The following is a 13971-nucleotide window of genomic DNA, read 5'->3' as shown; positions in this document are numbered from 1 at the left end:
CACATAACACCCATTTCTCTAGAAATAATATATAGCTTTGTACAAATAGAGTTTTTTTTTTTAATAAAGGTTACAATGTCTGCCTTCATGCAACCAACAGTTATTATACATCCTGAGATTGTCCCTTGAATTGTTTACCACATAAGTCATGCCCACATTTAAAGGTGTTGCAAAAGTAATGAAAAAAACGAGATGTGAGACAAGGATGAGACAGCTCTTTTTAAGTGCAATAATGCATGACAGTTGATGCAATTGCTTTGTTCACCGCCTCAAACACAGATATGCAGGAAATGAAAAAAGAAAACCAAGCAAATGATTGTAAAGAAACCTAAACATAGGAGTAAAAATATGTTGGCTAACCTGCTGGGCAGCTTGAAGTGTCCCTTCAACTGCAAGCTGCATTTTCATTGTGAGCTCAGAGATGTTCAGATGGCTGCGGTTCGCAGACACTACAATGTCTCTCATCAGGGCCACCAGAGGGACCTGAAGGCTTTGTAGCATCTCTGAAAAGAAGAAAATATGTGCTGATTTACCGATGTAAAAATGCGCAGATGATGATGATCATGTAAAGCACAGAGAAGTTTGTGCATAGTTCAGACAATGCTCTTATTCCTTCTCTTTTTTTGTTGGATTCAACACAACAATCTTAGAGGTCAGAATTGGCACAGGTAGGTCAGACATAACAAAAACTGGACATTAGTACGAGACAGGAAAGTCTTTGTTTCTAATGCTAACTTTTGCAGACATGCAGATTAGACAAAAATAAAAAGATAAAGTTTAAAAGATCATATAAAAGATAAAAGATTTCCAAAAAGCAATTCCCTTGCTAAGTGCATGCCAGGATAAAGCTGTTATTCAATTCAGGAACTTAAACATTACTGGTGACCTTAAGCGAGATCTCTATAGGAAAATGAAATACCTTTTCAAGTGCTTTTAGTAGCTTTTTGACAGTTGTTTTTTTTAAATTCCTCTGTAAATGTTTACCACAAACTCTGTCTTAAGAGCTCTTGCATGATGTCAATGATAGTCCTCAGATTTAATGACAGTTGAATCAAGCAAAACCTTATAAAGAAATACCTAAAGCCCAATTTATTTGACATAAGGCTGGAAGCTAAACTTTTAGCTGGAGAAAATTATTCAAAAAGCAAATAAATAAAAAGAGAAATGCTGAATGAAAAACCTTTTGTCAGTGATAAAATGTTCGGGCTTGAAAAAGAATTTCAGACAAAGAAAGAAACAAACAAACAAGTACAGCTCAGAAAACAACCTCTGGTTGAAAACAACCATAATCTAGATCAGAAGCAGAAAAAGGGGTGATCTGAGCTTTATTTTAACACAGAATATCTCATAAAAGCTGATAATTTAGAGTTTTCAGAATGACAAACAAAAGTTAGAGTCAGCACTTATGCCATCAATAAATGTATTCTGTTTTTGCAGAGGTATTGTGGAAAAGAGTCAATGTTAGTCTAGTGGTGATAACTTCAATTTAATAAATAGAAATTAAGAAACAGCTGGAGTAGTTAGATATGCTGCAAGGGAAGTGCCTGTTTAGTATTTTAAATAATGCAAGTGTTAGGCATTGCAAATATAAGGCCTGTAAGGAGGATTGCACACTCTTATTATGCTTCAGATTTCAGATGACTTGCACTCTGAGGGTCTTATTCCTTTTAGCCATCTAAATTTGTTTGGTCTGGATAAGCCAGTGGTGTCTGCCTGTATTTGTTGTGTTTGATGTCTCTAGAGCTCTCACCGCTGTTTGCTCGCATGATCTTGACCACATTTTCGGTGAGTTTTTCCAAAAGAGGCATTATGGATGAGAAGTTGTTCCAAGTTTCCTGTCCTTCAAAGGCACCAAGTAGGGTTTTCAGCATCTGCTCAAGTCTGGGGTAAAAAAAAATTCAACAGTTTACAGAAATAAAAACTGACTTTTCATAAAAAATGAATAAAAATAGATTGCCTAATCAGGCTCAAATGGTTAAAAAGCTATAGTTTAAAAAAATCTATTTAATCATTTGTAGCACTTACTTGACCCATGTGTGTTGATCTGCATTCCCAGTCATCACCTGTTCCAAAACAGGCACAATAAGCCTCAAATTGTCAAAAGATGAAGCAGGTGGGCCCTCTGTTACAAGTTGCACAAACATCCCCACAAGTTTGGTAAACTGTTTAAAAAAAAAAAAAAACAATTAGGCAAACATTTGTTGTAAAGGCTCTCATACTGTATATATCAGAGTACATCAGCTTTACCTGGCCAAAAGCTTCTGGTAAGTTTTCCATTGATAGACCCTCAAAACTTTCCCAAAGACTCATGTTGCCTGAAATAACAAGGAAGATATTGACAAACTTAATTTTGTACTCAATATGCAAACACAACCTGTTCTTGCCGTACAACTGACAAACACTATATCATTAATGTTGGAATAGTACATATGATTAAGCTGCTAGTTTAGAGAGATAGAGTTTAATATTGTCAGAGTTCCCTACAGGCAACCTTAGAAGCTGACTTACCGTGGTTAGGGTATAAGATGAACTCAGTGATCTCGGTGAGAACATGAACATAGTATTGTGCTGTGCTGTTTGGGGGCAGGATGCTCTGGATTGTCTTCATTTCATCCAAAATTCTTAAAAGTGAAACAAAAAAACAACAACTGTATTTTATATTTGAGTTTCTAAAAAGGTTAATTAATGAATAATTAATGATTATGCCTTACAAGTCTTGATGAATTGTAAGTATTTTAAATTAAATCCCAGGATGTCTCAGTCAAGGACTGAGGCCTCCAAACATGGTCACTCTCTCTACCCCTGTGCTACTATTTCACACACCCAACTATTAAACAAGCATTATCTTATTAGCAGCAGTAGCACATACTCACAATTGATTCCACTGATCTTGCCCGCTGCTTGTAGATATGCTCTCAAAGTATGTAGTGACTAGTTTAACTATTGGCAGCAGGTATTCTGAATAGTTTTGCAGCATTGTTTGTTGTATAATGTTTTCAGTTTTCTCTAGGATCAGTAGGGAAACTTTCAGTGATGATGCAAAACTCATGTTTTGGTTAACAATGAGAGTCAGGGAACCATTCGCAATTTCCAGAATATCCTGCTGCACATTGGATGGAAGGGGACCTCCGATTGGGCCCCGGATCTGCATGACTGTGTGGAGAGTAGTTAGGATTGAAGACACAAAGCGATCACTCTGTAAGCCACCTGGTTGCTCTGCCAGGTACATCAGCTGTATCTGGCCAAGAGCTTCTGGTAAGGTTTCCATTGATAGATCCTCAAAATGTTCCCAAAGACTCATGTTGCCTGAAATAACAGGGAAGATATTGACAAACTTAACCTAATTTTGTACTCAATATGCAAACAACCTGTTCTTGCTGTACAACTGACAAACACTATGTCATTAATGTTCGAATAGTACATATGATAAAGCTGCTAGTTTAGAGAGATAGAGTTTAATATTGTCAGAGTTCCCTACAGACAACCTTAGAAGCTGACTTACCGTGGTTAGGGTATAAGATGAACTCAGTGATCTCGGTGAGAACATGAACATAGTATTGTGCTGTGCTGTTTGGCGGCAGGATGCTCTGGATTGTCTTCATTTCATTCAAAATTCTTAAAAGCGAAAAAAAAAAAAAACAACAACAACTGTATTTTATATATGAGTTTCCAAAAAGGTTACTTTTTTTTTCTATTTGTCTTGTCACCAAAAGAGGATTTGATATAATGCTTCCTAAAATGTGTATTCTGCAGATGCTGGTGTCTGACTTCCATTTGTAAAATAGCATGGCAATAAGGAAATAACAGCAATAAAAGAGAGATTCAAGTTTGTAAAGCTGCTGACAAAAAAGTTTAACATCTGAGCTAGATTTGGGTGTTTAGTGTTGTTGATGTGTCTCTACCCCTGTGCTACTATTTCACACACCCAACTATCAAACAAGCATTATCTTATTAGCAGCAGTAGCATATACTCACAATTGATTCCACTGATCTTGCCCGCTGCTTGTAGATATGCTCTCAAAGTATGTGGTGACTAGTTTAACTATTGGCAGCAGGTATTCTGAATAGTTTTGCAGCATTGTTTGTTGTATAATGTTTTCAGTTTTCTCTAGGATGAGTAGGGAAATGTTCAGTGATGAAGAAAAACTCATGTTTTGGTTAACAATGAGACTCAGGGAACCATTCACAATTTCCAGAATATCCTGCTGCATATTGGATGGAAGGGGACCTCCGATTGGGCCCCGGATCTGCATGACTGTGTTGAGAGCCGTTAAGATTTCAGACATGAAGCCATCACTCTGTAAGCCACCTGGTTGCTCTGCCACTGTTAAGGCATTGTTGAGAGACTCTGTCAAGTTGGTTATAATCCAGAGGAATTCTTTCTGATTGTGGTTGAGCAAATGAGACATTGTCTGCAGCAAGAAATTCAGGTCTCTCACAGGGGTTGACATAGAGGAGTTTCCCCACTGGAGCATACTAGTGAGGAGCTCTGGAATGTTTGGCTGCTCCATCCATTTCTCAATTAGGTCAAGGTAGAGCCTGATTTGGGCACCAATGGGCTCCAGCTGTTCCGAACCGGGAATGTTATCCTGAAGCTGTACCGTTGTGTTCATGAAGACCAATAGATGTCGAATGATATCGATTGTTGTTTTTCCAATTAGACGTATGTCTCCGCCATTCAATGGGTACTCGAGGCTGTTCACTAAGAACAGGGTTTTCTCATTCACATACATGGTGAATTCAATCTGAGCCAGTTGGGTTGCCACCTGAATCTTGGTGAAGTAGAAAAAGTCATGAAGGTACTCAGAAACTGAACTGTTACTGGTGATCATTTCAACCCTTGCAATATACCAATCCACAAGCTCAAGGAGGAGTTTCTGTGCATAAAGTGGGTCCCTCATGGTATTATTCAAGCTGTTAAATGGTTTTCTGTCAGTGACCAGCTCTATCAGATGGTCCACCATTGTGATTTCGTTCATGATGTCTGAACTGTTTTGTTGGTTCATCTGGAGTATCCACTTGATATTAGTCAAAATGGCTTCTAAAGTTTGCACAACAGCCATGTCAGGATCAGAGCTGAGGTCCACTTGGTTGAAATCACTGAGAGTTTCACTGACAATAACTGGGATGAAAGAGAGGAGTGTGGTTTCATTTCTGAGGGCTGGTATGTTTGTCAGAAAGCTTGTGGCACCATTCACTATGCTTAGAAAACAGTTTGACGTCAGGTTACTCTGAGGACCAGAACAGTTTTTGTTGATTTCAGTGTAAATGTTGAAGATCTTTGCAATGAAATCATCCAGACTAGAAGCTCCAAGAAGTGTTGCAATTTCAAACAGATCATTCCTGGTTAGGTTTGACTGCATTAGAGCATTCTGGACACTAGCTGCGGTGATGTTTTCCATCTCTATGATGTGTTTGATGAAATTGAGGGTTTGCTTAAATGTTTCTACATGGGCTGCATCATTTGGTGACAACATGAGGGAGAACATTAATGTTGTAAGTTCCTTCTGCTCGAGGTGCAAGGGGACAGTGCTGTTTGGCGATATTGAGATAGTGACATCTCCACTGGCAGTTAGAAGGACCTCTATTATCTGGTTCAACAAGGTAGGGATTTCTGATATGCCTTGCAGACAGTTCTCGCCTTCTTCACATTTGGTAAACTGATCCTGGAGAGCTTTAAAATTCTGCAGAAAGTCAGTAGCATTCTTCTGGACATTGGGTGGTAGGAAGGCCAGCAACTTCTGGATGATGAGCTCCTGAGCCACATCTGGTCCAACCTGAGTTAGACCCTGGGGGTTCTCAGGGTCAAGGAGGTTAAGAAAGTTAATTGATACCGTCTGAAGGTCAGTGACTTGAGCAGCAGTTAGTTGACCATTGGATGACAGAACATACTCAATTCTCTGCAGCCTGATTAGAGAAGTTACAACATTTCTAAGCTGGTGAAGGTACCCAAGAAGGACATTGCTGAGGTCATTTGGAGAATCACTTAGTGTTTTCAGAAGCTCCACAACATCAAGGATGGCTTCATCAAAGGTCTGATTGGTGAACTGATGAAGTACCTCCGTGATAAAGGACACGTTCTTGGGGTTGATGGAGGCTGAGTATGCTAGCAGGCTCTGTCCCAGAATGTTGGAGAAAGAAAGTGTCAGATTGCCCTCCATAGATAGGAACTGCATAATCAACTGCTCCAGTCCTTTCATTGAAGTGTCTGTCTCTCCAAATGTAAATATTTGTTGATTGAGCCTAATTATCTGTAAGACAGCATCCAGCACTGTGGAGGCATTAACCGAACTGCTATTAAAGAGCAGAGGCTGGAGTGGCTTAAGACCGGCAGACTCTAACAGCTCAATGATGAGGGGTCCTATGATGGCAGGGTCTGAGATGTTTCGATCAGGCAGAACAGTAAGATTTTGGAGAAAACCATCCAAGTTCAGAATTAACTTGGTCAGGTAGGCAGAAAGAGCATCCCCTCCTTCAATCTCTTCCTTTAAATAGGTGGCTGTCAGATTTTTGTACATATCCCCATACACATGCTGCAGCAGGTTCACTGTTCCTTTCAGAGCACTATAAGAGCAGAAAAAATAAATAAATAAATAAATGTGTGATATTTAAATAACAACTACAATTTGACATCAAAATAGTGATAAAAGCCAAAAAAGTCTAAGTTAAACAAATTCATAGGGAGTTATTGGGGTCCACAACAAGGTACCTTCCTATGCTGACCTGCAGACTCTGGCAATGTAGGCTATTTAATACGAAATAATACAGATTTATTTTCCTATTATATATAAAAATATAAAAAAAAGATATAGTAATTCCCAGTTCTTCTATAAGTAACTTCAATTAAATACTAAACTAAATTATTTAATTTTTTTGTATCAAGCAAACAATAAATTACAACAAATATTGTTTGTATTGATGATTATTTATCCTATGTGTGTTTTATTATTCTTTTGTATTGTTTTTTGTCTGAAAATATGTCTGTAAAAAAGGGGGGAAGTTCTTGTCTACTAATAATTTAAATATATTATGTGATACTTTAAAAATTTCGTCAGAACTGTCGTCCTGATGTTGAAATTTTGTGATATGAAGAACTACCATAATAGATTCCATGAAACATAACAGAAATTTGATGCATAGGAAAAGTGAATGTTAAATTTAACAACAATTCATTATCAAGGTTATTAACCTTGGCGGAGGAGTCTACCCTTAGAATTGTGCTTGGAAATGTTTATGTTTTGGTTCTTCCTAGCTGGATAAAGCAGTTTGTCCAGTGTCTAGCCTTTATACTTTTACTTGTTTTCTATTTTTCAAGGCATCAAATTTCAGCAAAAGGGGAGACTGACCATATATTTATACGTACCTAACACTTGAGAAAGGACTTTTAGAATTACCATGATTGTTTAAATGGAAGTCTAAAAACGCAAGTGGTGCGCAAGTAAAATACAAGACAAAGATACAGAACAATAAAATCTGACAAAATTAAAACATAAAAATGTTAATGAAATACTATTGAATCAGACAAAAAAATATATATTCAATGTCAGACTTGCGTTATGTTTAAATCCAAAGAGCCAAAGTCTGTTTTCAAGTGAGAATTTAAATGTCTGTTAAGCATTCTTCTAAACTGGACTCTGATGACACTATTGTGAGAAATGTAAATAAAACTGAAGCTAAAACAAATATATTCCCAGTAGAATATAATGACAACAAACATCCTCTGCCCTTACTTCACTAGGACATTTTCATTTGGTGACATCACAGCATCTGTTATTGCTTTGACAAACTTTGGCCACTGCAGACCAGTGTCACATTGAAATATCAGTGAATGGGCATCAACGACACCTGAAAGAAAAGTAAAACACACATTTACATTGGTATATTTTTTATATTTGGTTATTCATAGAGAGAGGATTGTTAGAAAACATGTGAGAAAGATCTCTAAGGAAATAACGGTGAACCAGATACAAGTGTCACTGTCACTGCTTATCTTCGGAGTCAGAAATGTACTCTCGTCCAGTTCCAAGTGTTTAAACCAGGGTTTTCCAAGCTTTTCGACTACCCCTTCGGAAGTTTTGCCTTATTGTATTAAGTATTTGCCTGATTTGTAGTATTGATAATTATCCAGAAGTGGAACATACAAAAAATGATTATTAAATAAAAACTATTTTACTTATTCTTTTAACTTTTTAAAATTATTATTGTTATTATTATTATTATTATTATTAGTAGTAGTAGTAGTAGTAGTAGTATTAGTAGTAGTAGTAGTAGTTATTAAAAAAACAACACAACTGTCAAAAATTTTAATTTTTATTTTAGTTTTTACGGCACCAGTGGGTCATTTTTTGACAGTTGTGTTGTTTTTTTATTTGAGATGAAAAGAATAAAATGTCTTAGAATAATATGCTCAAGTTAAAAGATTAACGCGCTAACCACTGTGCCACCTGTACGCTTTTTTTTTTTTTTTTAAACATACTTTAATAATCCCAGAGGGAAATTACTTCTTTGCATTTAACCCATCCCCTTGGGGAGCAGTGGGCTGCCGTTGTGCGGCGCCCGAGGAGCAGTGTGAGGTTAAGGGTCTTGCTCAGGGAGCCAGAGTGGCAGTCTGTGTGTGTGGGGATCAAACTCACAACCTCAGGTTCTTAAGGAGTCAAAATAAATACAAAATAGAATCTTAAGGTAAACCTGTATTTCTAAAACTAGAGCTTTTCTGAGTAACTCCCTTATAATCACATTTAAACTTGATGAATCTGGAACAAAATACAGAAGAAAAAATTATATTCAGACTGACTTAATTAGTTTTACTTTGTTTACATCAGGACACCTGAGAATATAAAGCTGATACCAGGCTGTTTTCTACATCCAATCTGTTCCTCTGCTTGGTTTTGATGTGTGTCAAAGCTGAAGATGAACTCATGTAAAAAAAAAAAAAAACATACTTTTTGGTCATTAAAAACTTGTTTAAGTTTTTGATTGGGTCCTTACAAAGCAAAACAGATCCCAGTCCTATTTTATTTTACTACCTAAGAACCTAAAAAAAATAATTTTACATACCCCTTGCTATGCACTCGTGGACCACTGGGGATTTGGAATCACTGGTTTAAACCATTGGGGATAGTGGATTAATATACTTAGAATTCAGGCTAGCAGTTAACTATGTCAGGGATGTCATTCAATAACCACCGTCATAAATAATTAACAAGGGGGGGGAAGTACTCAGGGAGGAAGTATTTCTGAATTTCCTCATTGTGGAAGAATAAAGGATATATCGATTCCTTCTACTTGGCATCATCTTTCGGGAACAAGGAAGGTTTAGGTTTTCACTCATGTGTGGCCAATGTTAATGATATAAGGCTAAATTGTAAATGACTGAATGTTATTTAAGACATTTATACAGTTGTGTACAGTCTAGAACATAGAATCATAACAGAGAATACAAAAAAGACACAAGAAAAAAGCAGGTCTTACAATTTGGAGGCTCTTTTTCAACACCAGGTCTGTAGTTCAAAATCCAGTAAATGCTGTGGAAGTAATCCTTCACCTCTGGCCACACATCGCTTTTCTCAAGCTCTTCTCCCAAGTTTGCCATTGACATGAAGAGACTGCATGAAAAAAAAGCAAAGGCCTGTTCAGACTGTAAAAATATTAATAATAAATCAATTGGTAAAACTATCCTATTCTTGGGCAGTACAAGTTTATAACATGAATGATTGAATGAGATATATTGAAAAAGTTCTGAAGTGATGTTTTCAAGTAAAACTAAAATGGAAACCTTGCAAGTATACTATCAAGATACTGAAAAAAAAACCTTTGTTGAAGAGTTTTCATAATGTCATGTGGGTATTGGTTAGGGAACCAGTTCATCCATCCCTTTTGACCAAACTGGGATATTAGTCTGTCCATAAATTCTCCAAATTGCATGCTGGCATTGTACAACTCGTTCCACTCCGAGAGCATCATGGAAAGTGTCAGGTTAAAGTCTGACTGGCCTGTGAGGACCAAGTACACTTCTTCTGCCTGAAGGTAGAACATAACATAATCAGAGATTGGGAGGATAGAACAACAAGCTTTTCTAACAAACATATTCAAATCTGAAGTACTGTATTTCATCAAACAAAACAGAATAATGTGTATTATTTTAAAAGTTCTTAAAACATTAAGCAGTTTATACCTTTTGTACTACAGGATTCCAGTCCATCAGCAAAGATGTATTCAATGCAGAGATATTTTGGCAGAACATGGATCTCCACACATTCATGTTTGCTGTCTCAGAGGGCAGCAGCCACTCGAAGCTCTCAAACACTTCCTCACATTCTTCATGCTCCACAGCCTGATGAAACAAAAGAAAAGTCCAATACAAGGTATAGAACCACAGTTTGGTGTGTTTTGATACCGGTAATTACAGAAAAGAAGAATGAACAGAGACTATTGATAGTCATCTAGCCTTAGCTTCTGCAAAACACTGATTATGAACAGTAAAATATGAATTAACATGAAATACAAAAAAACATACAGAGTAAAAGTGAAAATTAGGTGCTGCCATAGAGTATATTTATACATACAATTTGTACCCAAAATTAAAATAATGGGGCTGTACCTTTTGAATAACTTCCACCACACTGAGTGCTACCCGGCTGAACCAAGCCGCTGCCGCAGACTGGTTCGTCATCAACATGTGATAGATCATTTGGAGATTACGTGTGTCTTCCATGACATTGCCGATCACCTCTGTGAGTGTAACCGACACAAATGTATAACAATTAGAAAAGCACACCCTCCGTTAAATATAAGGCAGGAAAACAAACACATTTTAACAATTGTCTTTACAAAACATATTATCAGTGCTGTGTTCCTAATTGTTTTTTTTCTGTGTAACATTTAATACCTAAAATCCCCTTTTAGGTCAGGATTCTTTTTGTCAGTCCCCAGAGAAAGGGTGTATTCTTGTAGTATTCAGCTTTCAGTTTCTCAGCAGTGAACATGTATATAATATAACTGAATCAATCAATAGGGACATATTTACTATGTAAGGCTGCCAGTCTTTAACTCTTTAGATCCGAAAAAATTTTACTTGATTGGCATGCATTTTTCTGAAGGCCTAGTGAAAGTATTTAATGGTTAGAGTCCTATAATCAGATCAATTAAAGATAAGTTGAAGATTCATTATATTATATATTATTGCATTTGTTTTTGTTTTTTATGTGTTACAGTCTGTTTAGAAATACATCCTTTGTTCAAAAAAACTGAAATTAGCATTAGCAAGGTAAAGCCTGATCGTTGTATCTTTATGTATCATCATACAACAGTAAATATTAAAGTACGACATGAAATAAAAAAAAAGAAAAAACAGTACACCTGATTTGCTATAAACATGTTTTGTTTGTAGTCTTACTTTGTACAGTGACCAAAGCCACCCTTGTTGCCTTCATGGACTGGAAACTGGTTTTGAGAGCTCTGTGAACAACCATGTCCAGCTCAGGATCAATTTTGGTGATCTCTAGCAGTGCTTGAGTGACACCCAAAAACCTTCAAAAGAGCAAACTTGTAATTAAAACTAAAGGGATAAGTAACTGAGTGAAAGAGTAAGAGCCAAAAAAAAAAAAATAAATAAAGATTTTCAAGATTAAGAGGAAATAAACTTTGGAAAGTTAGCATTTTTGATTAAAAGAAAAAAAACTGAAGAAGCAAAGGAGATAAAACATATTTCTGTTGAAAAGCTTTGAAAGCAAAGCTACAGAATGTGAAAATAATCCACACAATGAAAAAGTATTCTTTTACTGTCTTGCATTAGGAATAAATACTAATAGTCAGCCTCATTTAATTCCATCAGCTTTGTAGAGTAGACTCTTTCATTTTTGAGATATATTTATTAAAATATAAAAAATTGAGAATAAAAAATCTTGAGATTAATAGCTGCATGTAGACAAGTCATCTCTCTGTACTTACAGTTCTTCCTCGTCGCTTTGTGGCTCTGCATCCATGCTGCGCTTAGACCTGTGGGGATCCTGTTTTCCTGAGGATGCAACCCCCATAAGACTTTGCACCAGGTCTCTCACAAAGGACACATCATCTGCTGCCACATGCTTAGTCCATGCCAGGAAGACCTAATGTTTATGGTATTGATAAAATGAAAAGCAGGGACAAAGATTAAGAGGAAATCCTAACTGCTGCTTCTTGCCTCTGCTCTTGCTTAGTTTCTACAAAAGCAGAATTAATCATGCATTCTGTGCGAGATAGCTACACAAACAAAATGAATTAAACATAACTCTAACTTATTAACTTTTATCCCAAATTTGAACATACTGAGCATGTGTTACATCAGATAAACAAATAAAATAAGCTTTTTCGGTTTAAAATCAGATGCGTATAAAACGAATTAATGGAAAGGTTTAGTTAATAACAAAAGTTAAAGATGAACACATTTGTGTTATTTCTTATTATAAGTTTTTAATTCTCACTCCTTTTTAAGCAAGATAACCTGTATTATATGTTGATTTCTATGTACTGCATATTTCTTTGTACTCTTTCTGCTCGAAAAGTAAAGTACAATGAAAATGATTCTTCGATACAGATGATTTATTTCTTTACTTTGCCAAATCCCCTGTGCCCATTACAGTTTTGTTATGGACAATCATCTGCATTCTTGTTTAGAGGTCAGAGCAATCAGGTTAAAAGAGGTTGCAAAACTACTAGCTTAACCTGCAAGTTTGGTATTTGAAGCTGTTTGACCACATAGTTCAAGATCTCCAATAAACACAAACTGCCAAAAAATTTGACTGGTGTGAGAAAGATGCTCATGTCAGCTGTGCAACCTGAGCAACCAGGGGGATGTCTTTATTTTAACTGTGAGTTTTGCAATAAAAACAGAGTGATTAAAAATAGCTATTAATAGTATATTTTATGGCAATGGAACCCATATAACTTGCTGGACATGATACATGCAAAGTATCACTTGGAATAGTTTAAGATTAATAATGAGCTAAATATTGTGTCCTGTAATTACATGTAGTATTACAAGAGGGTACATATATATTAAGTTTCAGTATATGTGAGCGAAGAAGATTTTATGAGATGAACTGCTTATGATAACGTTATACTCTGCTTTAGTAATAACCGGCATCAAAAGTATAATTTGCAGTTTATTATGCTCCCACTATGTAAGGCTTTTCAGTACTACACTACCCACAACTAAATGGTTAAATAGAATCTAAAAAGGAGTTGCAAACACATGCATATGGCTATGGCTGCTTATTAACTGGTACATAGTAATACATTTCCCAAAGAGTTTCTCATAAGGAAGCTAGAACTGTAGTTGTCAAGCTTCCGGCATACTCTTTGTAGTTAGGATCATGACACAGCAACAAGGCAGTTATTCTAATTAATGTTCTGAGCTCCCTTTGTTGAGACGATGACACTTAAATTACCACCATACCTCCATTGCCAGCTTTTCAGGACAAATCCAGCTCAGGAGCATGTCCACAGTGCCTGTACTGCATGCTGCTGTTAGCCATATTGTGTTGTTGCTGCTGTCACACAAGTAGGAGTTCACCATATCTTTGTCCCACATCAGCGCTACAGCCTAGAACAGAGAGGACAATTGAGGTAAAGATAGCTTGACTACACCCAAACTCTGAAGGCTTGCCACATTTCTGGAATATCAAAACCTTTACTGCAAATAAAACATTCTTCTTTTCTTTGTATACGGTTGATTACAGTACAGGATTAATGTATTGTTGCTGCTGGGTGTTTTGGATCACACAGCAGCCCATAGCATAGAGCCAGTGGTGTTTTGCTTACCTGGTGCAGAGGTATGTCAACCTCCTGTAAAATTTGTTTGACAATGTCACTGACTGAGTTATTCCTTAACGTGACAATGTCTCCAAGGGTTATCGAAACACCTAAGAGATTTAAATCACACATTAGCACGAACATTCAAAGTATTTACAGTTTTCATAGAGTTCATCTTCA

General features: G+C 36.5%; 1 protein-coding gene across 1 annotated transcript in view; it reads right to left on the bottom strand.

The window, feature by feature from the left end:
• abca12 (ATP-binding cassette, sub-family A (ABC1), member 12) overlaps window positions 1-13971 on the bottom strand; it is a 71352-nt gene that overhangs the window by 50580 nt on the left and 6801 nt on the right. Inside the window, exons 10-26 of the mRNA XM_038302622.1 lie at window positions 13801-13901; window positions 13436-13582; window positions 11950-12107; window positions 11396-11529; window positions 10601-10731; window positions 10175-10333; window positions 9812-10020; window positions 9472-9605; window positions 7731-7845; window positions 3976-6564; window positions 3503-3615; window positions 2874-3306; window positions 2509-2621; window positions 2248-2315; window positions 2026-2162; window positions 1751-1881; window positions 361-503 (exon numbers count right to left, since the gene is read on the bottom strand). Of these exons, the coding sequence (XP_038158550.1) occupies window positions 361-503; window positions 1751-1881; window positions 2026-2162; window positions 2248-2315; window positions 2509-2621; window positions 2874-3306; window positions 3503-3615; window positions 3976-6564; window positions 7731-7845; window positions 9472-9605; window positions 9812-10020; window positions 10175-10333; window positions 10601-10731; window positions 11396-11529; window positions 11950-12107; window positions 13436-13582; window positions 13801-13901 (5015 nt within the window). The remainder of the gene's footprint in view (window positions 1-360; window positions 504-1750; window positions 1882-2025; window positions 2163-2247; window positions 2316-2508; window positions 2622-2873; window positions 3307-3502; window positions 3616-3975; window positions 6565-7730; window positions 7846-9471; window positions 9606-9811; window positions 10021-10174; window positions 10334-10600; window positions 10732-11395; window positions 11530-11949; window positions 12108-13435; window positions 13583-13800; window positions 13902-13971) is intronic.

Source organism: Cyprinodon tularosa, unplaced genomic scaffold (genome assembly GCF_016077235.1).
Source record: "Cyprinodon tularosa strain WSP-4 unplaced genomic scaffold, ASM1607723v1 ctg496, whole genome shotgun sequence".
Classification (NCBI taxonomy): Eukaryota; Metazoa; Chordata; class Actinopteri; order Cyprinodontiformes; family Cyprinodontidae; genus Cyprinodon; species Cyprinodon tularosa.
This window is presented reverse-complemented; position numbering and strand designations above follow the sequence as displayed.